This window comes from Oryza brachyantha, chromosome 9, assembly GCF_000231095.2.
Source record: "Oryza brachyantha chromosome 9, ObraRS2, whole genome shotgun sequence".
NCBI lineage: Eukaryota > Viridiplantae > Streptophyta > Magnoliopsida > Poales > Poaceae > Oryza > Oryza brachyantha.
This window is the reverse complement of record NC_023171.2, coordinates 10,875,914-10,892,456: the sequence shown is the minus strand read 5'-3', so window position 1 is coordinate 10,892,456 and position 16,543 is coordinate 10,875,914. Positions and strand designations below refer to the sequence as shown.

The window sequence follows — 16,543 nt, the reverse complement described above, 5'->3', positions numbered from 1 at the left end:
TTCTTTCAACCATATATTTTACATTTGCATTTCTTTAACTCCCATATGTTTTTTTCTATTTTAACTTTTTTTTTCAATCTTGCATATCAAAATGGCTTTGAATCCATTACTTAGAAATCTAAGTCGAATTAGCATATTTTTTTAACATTATTTCTTTAGTGGAGCATAGGCTAATTAAGACATATTCACGTTACATAGGGGTGAAAATGCAAAATTGCATGCATACGGAGATCTACGACCTTACACCAGAGGAGGTGGCATGCTGCCTTAGCGTTGGGAACCTCACAACTCCCCTTCTATCAAGGCGGCGAGAAGACTTGTAAGACTGTTTTTCTTTATTTTCTTCTAAATCATTTTTTAAGTAAATATTTTGGATTTATATAGTAAGTTTGGTATGCTACGTGGACAAATGGGTTGGCCAGTTACCGAGGCCAACTTCAAAATGATAGATGTTCTTGGCTTAAGGCTAAAGAATAATCTACAGCCAGAAAAATCTTAGAATTAATTTTAAAATTAAATCTAAAAATTTAACCACAGCTTATAATTAGGGTGTCGAAAAGAGTGAAATATTTTAGATTACACACCGGTACCCTTATCTTTTCATTTATACCTATACTAATATAAACTAAAATTTAAAAATTCAACATTTTGAGATTTTTTTACCAAAGTTTATTTTTTCGGCTTATCTTTTAAATCGCTTTATATATATTTTTTTATTTACAAATAAGTTAATTCACACTTTTTAATGGCCCAAACGATCGCCCCGAGACAAAAAGGGCTCCGCCCACCGTCGGGCCACGGATGTGGCCGGTGGTCCCGGACGGGCAGGGCAGCCTATCAGCGACAGCTCCCAGTTTTGGCTGACGAAACGAGCACTATCAACGCACACAGCTGGAGCCGCGGGTGCCGCAGCCGCGCGGGCGCTTCTTCTCTTCTCGAATCCGCCGCGGAAGGAAACCCACCCGGGTGCGCCCCAGCTTCATCAAGCCGCGAGCCCGCGGCGACGGTGACCGCGCGCGGACCGCGGTGGTTTGATCCCTCCTCCGCTAGCGACGACGACGCTGCGTGAGGCAGGTGGCAACCACTACCGGAGCAAGCACGTTGCAGTCGCGTCGCGTGGTGGGAAAGGTGGGGTGGGGGTGTGGTTGGCCGTGGCGAGTAAACTAATCCAAAGCTTCTCTCTCTCGCTGTCGCTGCTCTCCTCCCGGCTTGGTTTGGTCCTTGGAAACGAGTTGACGAGTAGACTATACTTAAACTGCCGTCGTGTGCAGCTTGCTTTTGCTTGCCTTCTGTTTCCAGGTCACTGTCGCCATGGTGATTTCGCTCTCGTGCTGCTTGTTCCACGAGCGAAAATTGTTGGCTGAGTTTCACTTGTCGATTTTGATGTTGACAAAGTCATCAGGTGAACCAACCGAGATTCACAGGCATACGGTTTGTCAACATTCGTACAACTATGTTAAGCACGCAGATACTCAATGGAAAATAGGTGTTTGCTCGGATCAAGTTTATGTTAATAAGTAAACCAAACTCCGGCTATAAATTTATATTAGATCTAGCATATACAATAAATTATCTATACGATTGGCTTTAATATTTTTTCTATTTTTTTATTTATGTATTTAATAGATATATCTAAGAGCATGTGTAAACCTATTTATGACATGTGATCCAATTTTTATATATTTCTCTCATCTTCACGTAAGCTTATAGTTCACTTGTTGTAGACTGCTACTCTACTTGCTCTCATTCAAATCGTAGGCTCCGTTTAGAGTACTAGTTTGGTTGAAAACTTAACAATTTTTAAATAAAGTACAAGTATGTTTTTCCAATTACTAAACATATGTTTTTAATATTTTTAATCTAAAAGCTACTCTATAAATAATTTATTTTCAAGTTTATAACAGTAACGTTTAATTAATCATCCACTAATGAGTTATCTTGTTTTAAGTGATTATCTTCCGCTCTCCCAACACGCCACATGCGAAATCAGTCCAAGTCATGGCAAACATATTAGACAAAAAAAAAAGTTGAAAAGAATGTCTTCTATAAGTGTTCAATATACAATTATTGTCAATTTCCACTATGTACAAATTTTTTTGACCCTATCACCCTAACAACGAGCCCAAAAACCGTGCTCTTCGCAAACAATGCAGTATAGCTATGCAATAAAACGAATAAATGAATGACGTTTCAGTAATCTAATCCAACGGTTGAGATCCAATCCCACGAGCTCAAAAACTTGACGCTGCTCCGGAAAATGGCGCGAACCAGATGTCCTCTTCATCCAGATTCATCAGGTCCTGCAAGCCATCCCAGAATTGGTTGCTGCCGGCTTCGTCGACACCCGTCTGCCAATCCACCGGTGCCGTCTCCTCGGCATCCGCGCTGCACAGCGAGTGCGTCGGGCTCAGCTCGGTCGGTGTCGCCGCCGTGACGGCAGCATCACCACCATTGCCGTTTCTTTGGCTGGGCAAGGGTAATGGCTCGGAGCACGGGAAGTTGAGCCTCGCGCGCGCGCCGCGGAACTCGAGGGCGGCGCGGTCGTAGGCCCTGGCGGCCTCCTCGGCGGTGTCGAACGTCCCGAGCCACTTCCGCACCGCGCGGCGCGGGTCGCGGATCTCCGCCGCCCACTTCCCCCATGGCCGCTGCCGCACGCCGCGGTACACGTTCTTCTTCCTCCTCCGCCTGACCCTCAGCCCGCCTCCTTCTACCGCCGCCGGCCCCGCCGTCGTTGCGCCAGCATAACCAGTCGCCATTACCGCCTCCTCCGTCCCCGCCGCCGCCTCGGCGCCAAAGTTGTCGCAGCCGAGGCAGCCATCGATGCCGCACAGGCCGCACGCCTCCCCGCACGCCACCGTGACGATCTCCGGCGGCGCCGTGGTGCACCCGGAGACCACGTACCGCAGCGCCGCGACGATGATGCTATGCTCCTGCTCGGCGGAGATCCACCGCCGCGCAGGGCTCGAAGCCTGGCTAATCCCACGGTCTTCAAGCCTGGTCTTGCAAGAGTCCTGCTGCTTTGCCGCCGCCATGGCCGGCATCAGCTTCTTGGTCATGAGAGTTCCCGTGATCCGATCCCGATCAGTGAGAGCTTGCTGAGTCGCTGTTGCTGAGCTAAGTGAGCCGAAGCTGGGACTGGGAGTGTGCCTGGTGTCGTTAGCTGAAGCTGGGAGAGTGGAGGCGGTTATATATAGGCGGAGACCAGAATAACGTCGAAAGCAACACGGGCAGCAACACGCTCGGACAGAGCGGCGCCAGGGCATATGCTCCACGTCGTCGGCTGATCTTTCCGCTTCGGGGTCAGGGGGCTTAGCCCTGTGGAAAACGTGTGGCGTTGAGCGGATTTGGGCAGTGGAGTGCCTGACGGCGAGGCGAGGCGAGGTGAGGTGTGGAAGCTGACTTCAGACGTGAGGTCAGCGAGAGGGCGCCACCACCAGAAGCAGCAAGCAGAGCAGGGGGGAGGAGAATAGTCTACCGGGAAAAGTCAAAGATGACGTGGCTTATCCGAACGCAGCACTGAGTGCTTCTAGATAATAGTAGTAGTCAACTCGCGATAATTACCAGATTGCCCCCCTCCTCGGCGTCGGCGGCGACGATTCCCCTTCCCCTCAACCCGGCGGCGCCACCGCCCGCCAGACGCCATACCGTCGATTGTCTCCTCCGCTGCGGAAGAACGCCGCGCCGGAGTCCTCTCTCTCTCTCTCTCTCTCTCCCTTGTCGTCTCCCCTGTACTGGATCGGCGGGGAACGGAGATCCATCTGGGCTGGTTCCTTCGGTTCCGGTAAGGAATTCTCCTCTCGATTTGACTGATTTCGCCTCGCTCGTAGAATTAGAGTATAGTGTCCGTATAAAACGCACCCATTAGGCCATTATTCAAATGCTTCTGCTGCAGTATAAGCATGTTTCAGCAGCGGAGTAATTTTTTGGGTTTGATTTCTGCACAGCTTGTGTTGTTTGATTAAACTAACTGCTTAAGTTGTTTGACTTATGAAATCCTGTGGCGTTACTTGTTGGCTTCTCTAGTAAATTGATTCGAACAAATGAGCAACGTATAGTTGGTGACGCAGCAGTGCAATTTTCAGGCTTATGTAGTTCTGTTAGTAGTATTACTGGTATTTGACATATGTGTTCAAAAGAATGTCGCCTATAGATGAGCTAACAGATTGAAAAAAAAATCTTAATTTTGAATAAGCCGGTAAACAAATCATTTACTCCCTCCATCCAACAATATAAGAAAAGGGTTGTTTGCAGAGGTTAAGGTTCAGGCAAAGGATTGTTGCGATTAGTTGAGATTGTGAACTAAGTAGAGATAACCTATATTCTTGAAGAAATTTCAAACTCTAAATGTTCTTATATTCCTGGACAAAGGGAGTAATAATTTACATGCTTGGGGCAAACTTTAACTTCCATAAAGCAATTTAACTGAATATTACTGACATAACAAATGTATGTAGAAAATGTGTAATCATTAAAAAAAAGTAGATGAGAATAATTGGAGAAAGTTTGTGATTAATTGAGAAGAGAATGTATATGAGAAAATTAAATGGAGAATGGTTGTGATTGATTTAAAATGATGAGATATTTAGAGAAATAGCTTCATTTTGGGACAAAAGGTGGGTGCTAGAAATAACTTTATTTTGTGACGGAGGGAGTGATATATATATCATAGATAGACAAATGCAACTTGAGACAACGCCCATAATTCTGCCCTAGTTCTATCAATTACCTATTCGTTTGATTGTGTCCAATAACTTTTCCCACTTCTTTGCTCTATATTTTACCTTTTGTAGCTTGATTCCTGAGGAATTCACAAGAAAACAAAAAAAACGCATTACTATAGTAGATTCTGATATGCATATTGCAACTGATTTGTAAAATCTTATTGAACCTTTTAAATTAATAATTTTAAACTAAGCCCTCATCTCATGGCAATGTTATTTGGCCACACCATACGGGGTGCCGTGGTCAAAAGGTTTAGATCTAGATATTAGTTTTGGGATGGTTTAGTTTTAGAATTAAAAAACAAAATGTTTCAAAAAATGATAAAAATTCACTCCTACATCAATACCCCAAGGACCGTAAAATTTTCTCAACCTTTAGACCTTGTGTGCTACATATTGACATAATCCCTTCCAGGCCACGTACCAACAATAGTCTAAAAGTTTTCCTTTTTGAGATATTTCATTAGTACTTGTTCGCATATACCTTGTGAAGAACATAAAACATGAAGTGTCTAGAATCTAGATAGGTGTGCCAGGATATGCTTCACATAGACCTTGATATAGCGTTTCAATGGATTCCTATTAATGATTCCAATTATTAGTTGAGGACATCCAGTGCCATCGTATGGTGAACAGTAAATGTCCGGTTGTTAGAGTATATGGATAGGATTAGATAGGATCAAATTGTTATGGTAGGTTAGATTAGTTTCTATCTTATCTCCTTGGGATTCCTTAACATCCAAGTCTTGTACTCCTATATGTGCCGCCCCTTGGAGGCTCAATACAACAATCCAATTCTGCAGTACATCTCCTTTCCCTATACCACAAGCAATCCAGAAGTTCATCTTCACGCTTAAGTGGAGCTCTGTTTATTAGTGCATCAACATCTCCTTCATATTTTTGGTTTCGTTAGTTTTGGTTGTTTTCTTTCAGTTTTCTATAGCTCTTCTGTTTCTGTTTGACTTTTGGCATTGTATTTATTCCTTCAGTACATAGCTTGATCTGCTATATTAAATAAATTGCTTCTCACTCCAGGAAATAACGATACGACTGGATAGTACATCTTCAAGAACTGAGAACTCTACTTATTGAACCAAGCATGGTTTGTTGAGTGAAAACATGCTAATATAGTACTATTACTTATTCAGGTACTTGGAGAATTTGAAAACCAGGAATGGCTAGAAATGACTGAGGTTCTGGAGGCTCACTCACTATATAACAGGTACAGAAGACACATTTTCATACTGAATGGCTGATTCTGTCGGCTGTCTGGAACTTGTGCATATGATTTAAGTGAGTTTACATAAAATTAGTTCACCGGTAGAGGGGGGGAAAAATCCTCACTCAAGAATAATGCACGGAACTCTGACCCATCAGGGCAAAGATTCATAATTTATTGAATGAAATCACGTACAATCATACCCCGAGTAATTAACATGCTTAAATTTCTTATTCCAGGCATAAATAGTCCTGAAAGATAAATATTTATCTGTCATTCAATGGTTCTCTGGTTATTTAAGATATCATTTAAATATCTCATTCCAGGCACCAAATAGTCCTGAAAGAAAAAATATTCTTTGCCTAGTGGTGCCGCCCTGCTGGAACCCTGAGACCACTCTTTTCCCAGATGCAGTAATTGCTGCCATGAGCAACGACATGGAAGTCCGACGGGATCAAGTTGCCCACATCATACCGTGTACCAATCTTTGTGATCACCTTGTCATCGATCATGGCGACATAGACATCTCCATCAGCAGCAAGGATGTTCAGCTTGCTTCCTGGATGAATCCCATTCCTTGACCTCACAGCTGCCAACGTGCTTATCTCCTGCTTCAGATTCCAGTCAAATACATGGTCGTAGAACTGCATAAACAGTCAAAGACACTATGTTAGCCAGACATTATACTTGAAAAGTTCATTTGATGGAGTTGGTGTTTATGCAGCTGAGCACTCACGATGCATGGAACTCCTGGGTGTGTGAGGATGTAGGCATAGCCCTGCATGACCTTGTCAGAGGGGAATGGCCATGAATTCTGTGTGGAGCCAGTGTCATGGTTGTCAATGAATGTGACAGCCTTCTCCGGCAGCCAGCCGATCATCCCCGGGGCCTTGCCGTTGCCGTCCTTCATCCGCCACAGCTCGCCTTGCACCGCCGCCTGCAGCACACCCTTGGTCGTGAAGTCGAACGCCGACGCTGGGCCACCCACGGTCTGCGCCCAGTTCACCAGCTCCTGCCGGTCAGCGTCCTGGTTCCACGACGGCTCGCCGTTGCCGTCGTAGCGCATGTTGCTCCATATCTCGGCGACGACGAAGGACGGGTCAGTGCTGTCGACGTACGTCTTGGCGACGGCCGCCGAGTAACCCTTGGCGAAGTCGAGGCGCCAGCCGTCGAAGCCAAGGTCATTCTTGAGCCAGTTGAGCCAGTCGGAGAGCTCGCTCTGCACACGCGTGTTGAGGTGGTCGATGTCGGGCGCGGCGGCGAAGTCGGCGCCGGTGTCGCGGTGACCGCGGCCGTTGGAGTACTGCGTGTCGTCGCTGCAGATCATGTCGGGGCCCCAGTCGAGGCGGCTGTCCGGCGTGCCGCCCTCGAAGATGCAGTAGATGCCGCGGCTATCCTTGTAGTCCGCGCACCGGTGGTTGATGACGATGTCGGCGACGCACATGATGCCCCTGCCGTGGAAGGCGGCGATGAGCGACCTGAGCTCCGCCTCCGTGCCGTACTTGGACGCGTCCAGGTCGTAGAGCCGGCCCGGCATGTACCCCTGCGGCGCGACGGAGTGCGACGGCGGAGGGAGCCAGACGTGCGTGACCCCGGTCGCGGCGATGTCGTCGACGCGGCCATGGAGGAAGTTGTACCACCCGCCCTGCTTCTTCCACGACTCCCAGTTGAACCCCTGCACCAAAAACATTGCAAGAGCCATGTCAACATCCATGTACGTACGTCAAATTCTTCGGAGTTAGAGACTCCTCGGTGTCCTACAGTAATGTGACATTGCCCAGGAAGGAGGCTCACCTGGAAGAGGACCTGGGCGTGTGCCAACTGGGAGCTTAGGCAGAACAAGGCGAATAGTAGCAAGCTCCACACTGCGGCTGATCGCTTTGCCATTGCTGCTTCTTTCAAGTAGCTGCTGAGTTGTGTGGAGCGGCATGCTGGTGCATGGGAATTTATAGGTGTAGTGCAGCCGGTGCACGGATAAGTTCGGCTGCTCCCAACGAGAAGAAGAGGAACGGCGACGCCTGCTGTGTGCGCCTGTGTGGGCTATCTCATTTATAAGCAGATAAAAAGGACGCGTGCAGATATGTGTGCGTCGTGCTGTGCATCCTCGGGTGGCGTGCGGTTGCAGGTTCAGGGACGCCGCGGGCAGAGCATAAAAAGCACGTATGGGTATGGGTGGTCCGTTACTGCGCGCGTTTCTGATGCGTGCGCGCGACTTCGGTTTGTAGCGCCCTTTCTGAGCATATTGGCCCATGGTCTTTCGAGTTTTGATCGCATCAGCTCCCGAAAGACACGAACTTTCGGCACTGGCCGCGAACACACATTTTTGCGATGGTTTCGTTGGTCTACCGCACAATATAGCTCATGCTCGTTTGTGCATTGCGGTAATTTCCAGCGTATTTTACTAGGCTTATGGCCGTTCAAGAGGGAAGTGACCCACGGTTTCGAACTAGTACATAGAGTGTTGCAAGATTCAACTTTGAACGTTCAAACTTCACCGTTCCTTTTCTTTCTGAATTTCCTGCTTCTATAACAAACAGCTCAATTATATAGGGATAGAGGAAAACTCGGTGCCTTCTACCGAAGCCTTACTTTTATATGCTTCCTATTTTATATAAGACGATCTAGCATTAGCTTGATTCATATAGATGCTAATAAATTTAAACATATGCAAATAATATTGATCAATAGATAAATAAAAAAAATGTCTTACAAAGTTACAATATAAACTGGAGATGGATTCTTCTAAAAAAAATAGAATGATGGATCGGGAGCGTGCACCTAGCAACTGCGATCCTTATAAAGGATAATCTGTACCGGAGAGGATGGAAGAGAAAAACGAAGCAATGCCAATTTTGTGCTAAGGAGGAAATTGATCATCTTTTTTTTTCCTGTGTGTTCTAGCTCGTTTTATCTGGAGTGTGTTTAGATGTGTGTTTGGCATTAAGACAGTGGAAAATAAAAACGAGTTGATTGGCAGTCGGATGAATGGTTTAAAAACCATAAGGAATCTAATAGCTGTTAGTATTGCAGCTATTTTGTGGTCAATCTGGAAAATTCAAAATACTGCTTGTTTCCAAAATAAATTTCCAGTTGATCCTGTAGAGGTTATATTTCAGGTTGCTCATTACATTTCATTATTGTCTCCATTGCAGAGGACGAGGCAGGAAAGCTTGAAGGTAGAGCAACATTGATGAAGAAAATAGCTGAGGAAGTGTATGGCACGAGGCATTGCTGGAATCTGTAGATGAAGCGGTTACTGGGATGAAACAATGGCTGTGTGTTTGAACTGATTGGGCTATGCTTTGTTTTCTTCTGTGACTAGTCACCTGTAGTACTCTGCTAGTTTTGTTTTTCTGCTTGGCTTCGGTGGTAGGTTGATCACTCCAGGTAAAAGTGGCGATTGAGATCTTTTGTACCATCGATGACAATGGTTGGAAAGTTGGTTTAGGCCGCGTTTGTTTTGAGGGTGGTATGTTAACTTAGCCTGACATAGAAAACGTAATAATAAATTAGTATATGATTAATTAATTATTAATTATTAAAAAAATATAAAATAAATTAATATAATTTTTAAAACAACTTTTCTATAGAAAAGTTTTATAAAAAATACACTGTTCAGTAGTTCGGGAAGTATGCACACGAAAAACGAAAGAAATAAGTTAACTTATAAGGGGGAAGATCGCGGCCTTAGTCTAGTCTGTTAGATTGTGGAGCTCTCAGACTCCAACAACTAATTTTTCACAGACTCTTGTGTTTTCAAGTCATTTCTATTGATGAAAATGGGAGGGGATTTTTTTCCCCTCTTTATCGAAAGTAAAAAATAACGAAGAGCAGCTAGCTTCGTGGTCTAATTTTATTTGGACATGAATAAAGAAAAACAAAAAACGTTGGAAAAGAAATAAATATAACTATACTAAAAAAAACGTTCAAATTAATTATGTAGCCAGCCGGACTTCAGCGGATGGGCGCCAACAGGGACGAGAACGACCACTGCAGCCTGCAGCAGCCAACAGGAGCGGCCCTCGGTCCTCGCCTCCTCCAGGCGACCAGGCCCCAGGAACGGGAAGGACGAAACGAAACTTTACCTGCAGCCCACAACCGCTATCCGAGGCCTTTTCTAACATCTTCTCGGCCTCCTTTTTATCCTCTTATAAATGAACGCAACTCGTCGCCGTAGAAGCTATATATGCTGTTGGGTGTTCTTCTCGTTAGGAGCAACTGAACTTATCCGTTATACAATCCATTCACCCGCCGACGTCTGCATGCCGGTCGAGCTGCGCCTATAAATTCCCATGCACCAGCAATGCCGCAATCCACACAGCTCAACTGGAGCAGGTTTGCGGCGTCTTGTGTCGGAGACACGCAATGGCCAAGGGCTTCACCACAATGAGCTGCCTCCTTGTCTTCGTCTTGCTCGGCTTGGGCTCCCACATGGCCCAGTCTCAGGTCCTCTTCCAGGTGAGCCTCCGCATGACAATATATTACGCTGTATGTAACGGCTCTGAACAAACTTCGCGTACATGTGCACGTTGACATGATGTTGTTGGCGCAGGGGTTCAACTGGGAGTCGTGGAAGAAGCAGGGCGGGTGGTACAACTTCCTCCATGGCCGCGTCGACGACATCGCCGCGACCGGGGTCACGCACGTCTGGCTCCCTCCGCCGTCGCACTCCGTCGCGCCGCAGGGGTACATGCCGGGCCGGCTCTACGACCTGGACGCGTCCAAGTACGGCACGGAGGCGGAGCTCAGGTCGCTCATCGCCGCCTTCCACGGCAGGGGCATAAAGTGCGTCGCCGACATCGTCATCAACCACCGGTGCGCGGACTACAAGGATAGCCGCGGCATCTACTGCATCTTCGAGGGCGGCACGCCGGACAGCCGCCTCGACTGGGGCCCCGACATGATCTGCAGCGACGACACGCAGTACTCCAACGGCCGCGGTCACCGCGACACCGGCGCCGACTTCGCCGCCGCGCCCGACATCGACCACCTCAACACGCGTGTGCAGAGCGAGCTTTCCGACTGGCTCAACTGGCTCAAGAATGACCTTGGCTTCGACGGCTGGCGCCTCGACTTCGCCAAGGGTTACTCGGCGGCCGTCGCCAAGACGTACGTCGACAGCACTGACCCGTCCTTCGTCGTCGCCGAGATATGGAGCAACATGCGCTACGACGGCAACGGCGAGCCGTCGTGGAACCAGGACGCTGACCGGCAGGAGCTGGTGAACTGGGCGCAGACCGTGGGTGGCCCAGCGTCGGCGTTTGACTTCACGACCAAGGGTGTGCTGCAGGCGGCGGTGCAAGGCGAGCTGTGGCGGATGAAGGACGGCAACGGCAAGGCCCCGGGGATGATCGGCTGGCTGCCGGAGAAGGCTGTCACATTCATTGACAACCATGACACTGGCTCCACACAGAATTCATGGCCATTCCCCTCTGACAAGGTCATGCAGGGCTATGCCTACATCCTCACACACCCAGGAGTTCCATGCATCGTGAGTGCTCAGCTGCATAAACACCAACTCCATCAAATGAACTTTTTAAGTATAATGTCTGGCTAACAAGGTGCCTTTCACTGTTTATGCAGTTCTACGACCATGTATTTGACTGGAATCTGAAGCAGGAGATAAGCACGTTGGCAGCTGTGAGGTCAAGGAATGGGATTCATCCAGGAAGCAAGCTGAACATCCTTGCTGCCGATGGAGATGTCTATGTTGCCATGATCGATGACAAGGTGATCACAAAGATTGGGACACGGTATGATGTGGGCAACTTGATCCCGTCGGACTTCCATGTCGTTGCTCATGGCAGCAATTACTGCATCTGGGAAAAGAGTGGTCTCAGGGTTCCAGCAGGGCGGCACCACTAGGCAAAGAGTATTTTTCTTTCAGGACTATTTGGTGCCTGGACTGAGATATTTAAATGATATCTTAAATAACCAGAAAACCATTGAATGACAGATAAATATTTATCTTTCAGGACTATTTATGCCTGGAATAAGAAATTTAAGCATGTTAATTACTCAGGGTATGATTGTACGTGATTTCATTCAATAAATTATGAATCTTTGCCCTGATGGGTCAGAGTTCCGTGCATTATTCTTGAGTGAGGATTTCCCCCCCCCCCCCCCCTCTACCGGTGAACTAATTTTATGTAAACTCACTTAAATCATATGCACAAGTTCCAGACAGCCGACAGAATCAGCCATTCAGTATGAAAATGTGTCTTCTGTACCTGTTATATAGTGAGTGAGCCTCCAGAACCTCAGTCATTTCTAGCCATTCCTGGTTTTCAAATTCTCCAAGTACCTGAATAAGTAATAGTACTATATTAGCATGTTTTCACTCAACAAACTATGCTTGGTTCAATAAGTAGAGTTCTCAGTTCTTGAAGATGTACTATCCAGTCGTATCGTTATTTCCTGGAGTGAGAAGCAATTTATTTAATATAGCAGATCAAGCTATGTACTGAAGGAATAAATACAATGCCAAAAGTCAAACAGAAACAGAAGAGCTATAGAAAACTGAAAGAAAACAACCAAAACTAACGAAACCAAAAATATGAATGACAGATAAATATTTATCTTTCAGGACTATTTATGCCTGGAATAAGAAATTTAAGCATGTTAATTACTCGGGGTATGATTGTATGTGATTTCATTCAATAAATTATGAAACTTTGCCCTGATGAATCAGAGTTCCGTGCATTATTCTTGAGTGAGGATTTTTGCCCCCTCTAGCGGTGATCTAATTTTATTCAGACTCACTTAAATCATATGCACAAGTTCCAGACAGATGGTAGAATCAGCCATTCGGTATGAAAGTGGTGGGCGTCTTCTGTATCTATTATATAGTGAGAGCCACCAGAACCTCAGTCATTTCTAGCCATTCCTGGTTTTCACATTCTCCAAGTACCTGAATAAGTAACAGTACTATATTAGCATGCTTCGCTACTAATATTTTCACTCAACAAACCATGCTCGGTTCAATAAGTGGAGTTCTCAGTTCTTGAAGATGTACTATCAGTCGTATCGTCAATTCCTGGAGTGAGAAGCAATTTATTTGATATCAAGCTATATGTACTGAAGGAATAAATACAACGCCAACAGTCAAACAGAAACAGAAGAGCTATAGAAAACTAAAGAAAACAACCAGAACTAACGAAACCAAAAATACGAAGGAGATGCTGATGCACTAATAAACAGAGCTCCACTTAAGCGTGACGATGAACTTCTGGATTGCTTGTGGCATCAACAAAACCATAATGTTTATTCGATTTCTCTCGCTCTAAGGAGGCCCTGTATTTATACGGTGGAGAACCTCTCCTCCAAGTAGAACTAGGGGCATTCTTGCCATATCGCAGGACAATCCTATTTATACCTAGATCGGTCATTGCAATCACCTTACTTATGCTACTATCATTTCTTGTACTCGCACCTTCTGCATAATATTCGATATGCGGTATTCTCTGTGTCTATCTTCATGATCTTAGGGTATACCATATATAATCTTCATAGTGTCGCTAACTCTGTCATAGTAAATACATTTAAAATAAAATGGCTTCACTTTTAGTTTAGAGTAATTGTGACTTTGAAGTTTGAACTCGCCTGTAAATTTTCTCTTTGAGTATTTGATTATCACATTTAACTAATTGGTAGGATAGGGTCCTTTTTTTTATAAAAAAAAGCTGGTAAAAGAGCATCTAGAGGCAAGTGGAACTGGAGTATGGACCAGAAAACATGAAACTGGCAAAGTCTCTAAGGCCCATGCCGTATGAACCTTTTTTTTTTCTCAACATGCAGCCCATGTAGCCTTTTTTCTGATTTGTATGTTTTCGGAATAGAAGCCCATATAACAGCCTTCTTGATTGTTTGTTTTTGACGAGACGATCGTATAGCCTTCTTGATTGTTTGTTTTCTCATTTGACGAGAAGCCCATGCAGCTTGGTTCCTCCTTTGACTCCCTTTTTTGAGAAGACGCCCAACCCAAGCTGCTTTCTTCCGGTCTTCCATTTCTTTTCGCGAGAAGCTCGCTTAGCCTCTTCATCTTTTTTCTTCCTTTCACTTTTACCAGAAGCCCATCTAACCTTCCCTAAGCATCTTTTAGGCTCTTACCATAAGTAAAGGACCATTTTAGGTCCTGCATATTTTAGTTGTATTTTTGCTTGCATGTTGAAAATTTTGAGTTGAAATATATGCATGATATCCAAGTTAGGGAAATCTGATGTGACAAGTTGATCACATTGCCTAGCTGAACTGACGTAGAAAAGAGAGTCTTATATATTGCAAATTTTAAATTTTAAAACTTAAATCGAAGTTGACTTTAGGGTCTTTTATCTAGTTTATTTTTTAGTTTTTGTTTTTAGATTGCATAGAACAAATATAAATGTCATACCCTTAAGTTATTTGTAATCCTTAATAAGTTATTTTGTTTATGCTTAATTTCAGCGAATGATTGAAAAGATCTTATTACGAGCTGTATCTGCAAACAGAAACGAAGCATTTGTCGGAGTACAATTTAAGAAGAACAGTGCAGCTAGCTAGCGACTAGCAAGCAGTTCTCTAGCGGCGCCCTGCTGGGACTCTGAGACCGCTCTTCTCCCACACGCAGTAGTCATTGCCGTGAGCCACGACGTGGAAATCCGACGGGATCATGCTGCCCACGTCCGTTTTCGGTCCGATCTTGGTGATGACCCTCTCGTCGACCATCGCGACGTACATGTCGGCGTCCGCCGCCAGGATGCGCAGCTTGCTCCCGGCGTTTATCCCGTTGCGCCTCCTCGCCGCCGCCAGCGCGTTGATCTCCTGCTTCAGGTTCCAGTCGAACACGTGGTCGTAGAACTAAACACCACACGGAAACACAACGAATTAATTTGTTCCGTAAGAATGATCGATGCAAGCATGATGGATGGAATAATTAACAAGTTTGAGAAGTTGGTTACAGTAACAGTACGTACGATGCATGGGACTCCTGGGTGGGTGAGGATGTAGGCGTAGCCCAGCATGACCTTGTCAGACGGGAATGGCCACATCCGCTGCGTCGAGCCGGTGTCGTGGTTGTCGACGAAGGTGACGGTCTTCTCGGGAAGCCAGCCGATCATGCCCGGCGCCTTGCCGTCCTTGTCCCGCATCCGCCACAGCTCGCCCTGCACCGCCGACTGCAGGATGCCCTTGGTCGTGAAGTCGAACGCCGTGGCTGGGCCGCCCACCTGCTTCACCCAGTTCACGAGCTCCTGCCGCTCGCCGTCCTGGTTGGCCGCCGGCTTCCCGTCGCCGTCGTAGCTGAGGGAGCTCCATATCTCCGCGACGAGGAAGCCCGGCCTGGCGTTCTGGACGTACGCCTTGGCCACGGCTGCCGAGTAGCCCTTGGCGAAGTCGAGGCGCCAGCCGTCGAAGCCGACGTCCCTCCTGAGCCATCTGAGCCAGTCGGAGAGCTCCCGCTGGACGAGCGGGTTGAGGTGGTCGATGTCGGGCGCGGCGGCGAAGTCGGCGCCGGTGTCGCGGTGGCCCGTGCCGTCGGAGTACTGCGTGTCGTCGCTGCAGATCATGGAGGGGCCCCAGTCCAGGCAGCCTTGCGGGCCGCCGCCCTTGAAGATGCAGTAGACGCCGCGGCTGTCCTTGTCGTCGGCGCAGCGGTGGTTGATGACGATGTCGGCGACGCACTTGATGCCCTTGCCGTGGAAGGCGGCGATGAGCGACTTGAGCTCCGCCTTGGTGCCGTACTTGGACGCGTCCAGGTCGTAGAGCCGCCCCGGCATGTAGCCTGCACGCATACAAAGAATTGATTGAGACACATGTTTGCCTGCAGAATCAGCTAGCCGTGACCCACGTATGTTACCAAGAGATCGAATTAAGTGTAACTAGATGGTCAAATTTTACTGGCCTTGAGGTGAGACGGAGTGGGTTGGAGGGGGGAGCCAGACGTGCGTGACGCCGGCGCTGGCGATGTCGTTCACCTGGCCCTGGAGCATGTTGTACCACCCGCCCTGCTTCTTCCACGAGTCCCAGTTAAACCCCTGCACAAAACCAAGCAGGCACGAGCCGTGAGATAGACTTGCCGCGCGTGAATAGTTTTTGCAGAAATACTGCAGGTGAATATAGAGTCGTGCGTTTGGCTGCAGGTTAAATCGATCGATCAATCAAGCACCTGGAAGAGGATCTGCGTCTGTGCGTGCGCGACGTCGGGTGTCAGCCGGAGCAACGCCACGAGGACGAGGCCACACATGGCGGCGACTTGCGTCCCCATGGCCTACGTACGTGCGGCCGGCCGGACACTTGGTGAAGAAAAAAAATGGCCCTTTTGCAGCTGCTGCTCGCGGCGTCAGGTGATCAGGGCCTTGGACACTGGTAGCTCCTTGGACAATGATCGACTCTTGCTGTGTGTGTGTGGAGAAGGCACTCCTCCGGGCAAGTATTTATACAGAGAGAGTACGGGGATAGACGGCCGGGATGCTCCATGTGTTCCGGATTGGCTCGAATCAAACGGATAAGGCAGCGCCGTCTTAATTTCGCAGCCGCAAGGGTAGAGGTGGGGAAAAAAACTCGGGACCGCGAGCTAGCTCCACTCTGGTTGGCTTGGTTCAGTTCAAGAGTTAAATGAGCGAGTCTA

The 16,543-nt window shown here is 47.1% G+C and overlaps 4 protein-coding genes and 2 long non-coding RNA genes across 6 annotated transcripts; 2 read left to right on the top strand and 4 right to left on the bottom strand.

Moving 5' to 3' along the window:
- Nucleotides 1–2,044: 2,044 nt before the first annotated feature.
- On the bottom strand, nucleotides 2,045–3,142 carry LOC102713571 (ethylene-responsive transcription factor ERF109-like). The gene has a single exon (XM_006660636.3). The coding sequence runs from the start codon at nucleotides 3,054–3,056 to the stop codon at nucleotides 2,232–2,234; it is 825 nt and encodes a 274-aa protein (XP_006660699.1). The 5' UTR covers nucleotides 3,057–3,142; the 3' UTR covers nucleotides 2,045–2,231.
- Nucleotides 3,143–3,547: 405 nt separating this feature from the next.
- On the top strand, nucleotides 3,548–6,356 carry LOC107305008. The gene is made up of 3 exons (XR_001551099.2): nucleotides 3,548–3,781; nucleotides 5,870–5,943; nucleotides 6,267–6,356. It is a non-coding gene; the product is annotated as an uncharacterized LOC107305008 (long non-coding RNA).
- LOC102713298 (alpha-amylase isozyme 3B) lies at nucleotides 6,154–7,827 on the bottom strand. The gene is made up of 3 exons (XM_040527444.1): nucleotides 7,735–7,827; nucleotides 6,677–7,615; nucleotides 6,154–6,584 (listed from the first exon to the last, which is right to left on the bottom strand). Exons 1-3 carry the CDS (start codon nucleotides 7,825–7,827, stop codon nucleotides 6,303–6,305), a joined length of 1,314 nt encoding a protein of 437 aa, XP_040383378.1. The 3' UTR covers nucleotides 6,154–6,302.
- Nucleotides 7,828–10,305: 2,478 nt separating this feature from the next.
- LOC102712931 (alpha-amylase isozyme 3C) lies at nucleotides 10,306–11,908 on the top strand. Its single transcript, XM_040527424.1, has 3 exons — nucleotides 10,306–10,398; nucleotides 10,493–11,431; nucleotides 11,524–11,908. The coding sequence occupies exons 1-3, from the start codon at nucleotides 10,306–10,308 to the stop codon at nucleotides 11,803–11,805; spliced, it is 1,314 nt and encodes a 437-aa protein (XP_040383358.1). The 3' UTR covers nucleotides 11,806–11,908.
- Nucleotides 11,781–12,358, bottom strand: LOC121055309. The gene is made up of 3 exons (XR_005812422.1): nucleotides 12,336–12,358; nucleotides 12,171–12,244; nucleotides 11,781–11,840 (listed from the first exon to the last, which is right to left on the bottom strand). It is a non-coding gene; the product is annotated as an uncharacterized LOC121055309 (long non-coding RNA).
- A 2,036-nt stretch (nucleotides 12,359–14,394) lies between these two features.
- On the bottom strand, nucleotides 14,395–16,180 carry LOC102712659 (alpha-amylase isozyme 3A). The gene is made up of 4 exons (XM_006660634.1): nucleotides 16,082–16,180; nucleotides 15,818–15,950; nucleotides 14,892–15,697; nucleotides 14,395–14,775 (listed from the first exon to the last, which is right to left on the bottom strand). The coding sequence occupies exons 1-4, from the start codon at nucleotides 16,178–16,180 to the stop codon at nucleotides 14,497–14,499; spliced, it is 1,317 nt and encodes a 438-aa protein (XP_006660697.1). The 3' UTR covers nucleotides 14,395–14,496.
- Between the last annotated feature and the right edge of the window lie 363 nt (nucleotides 16,181–16,543).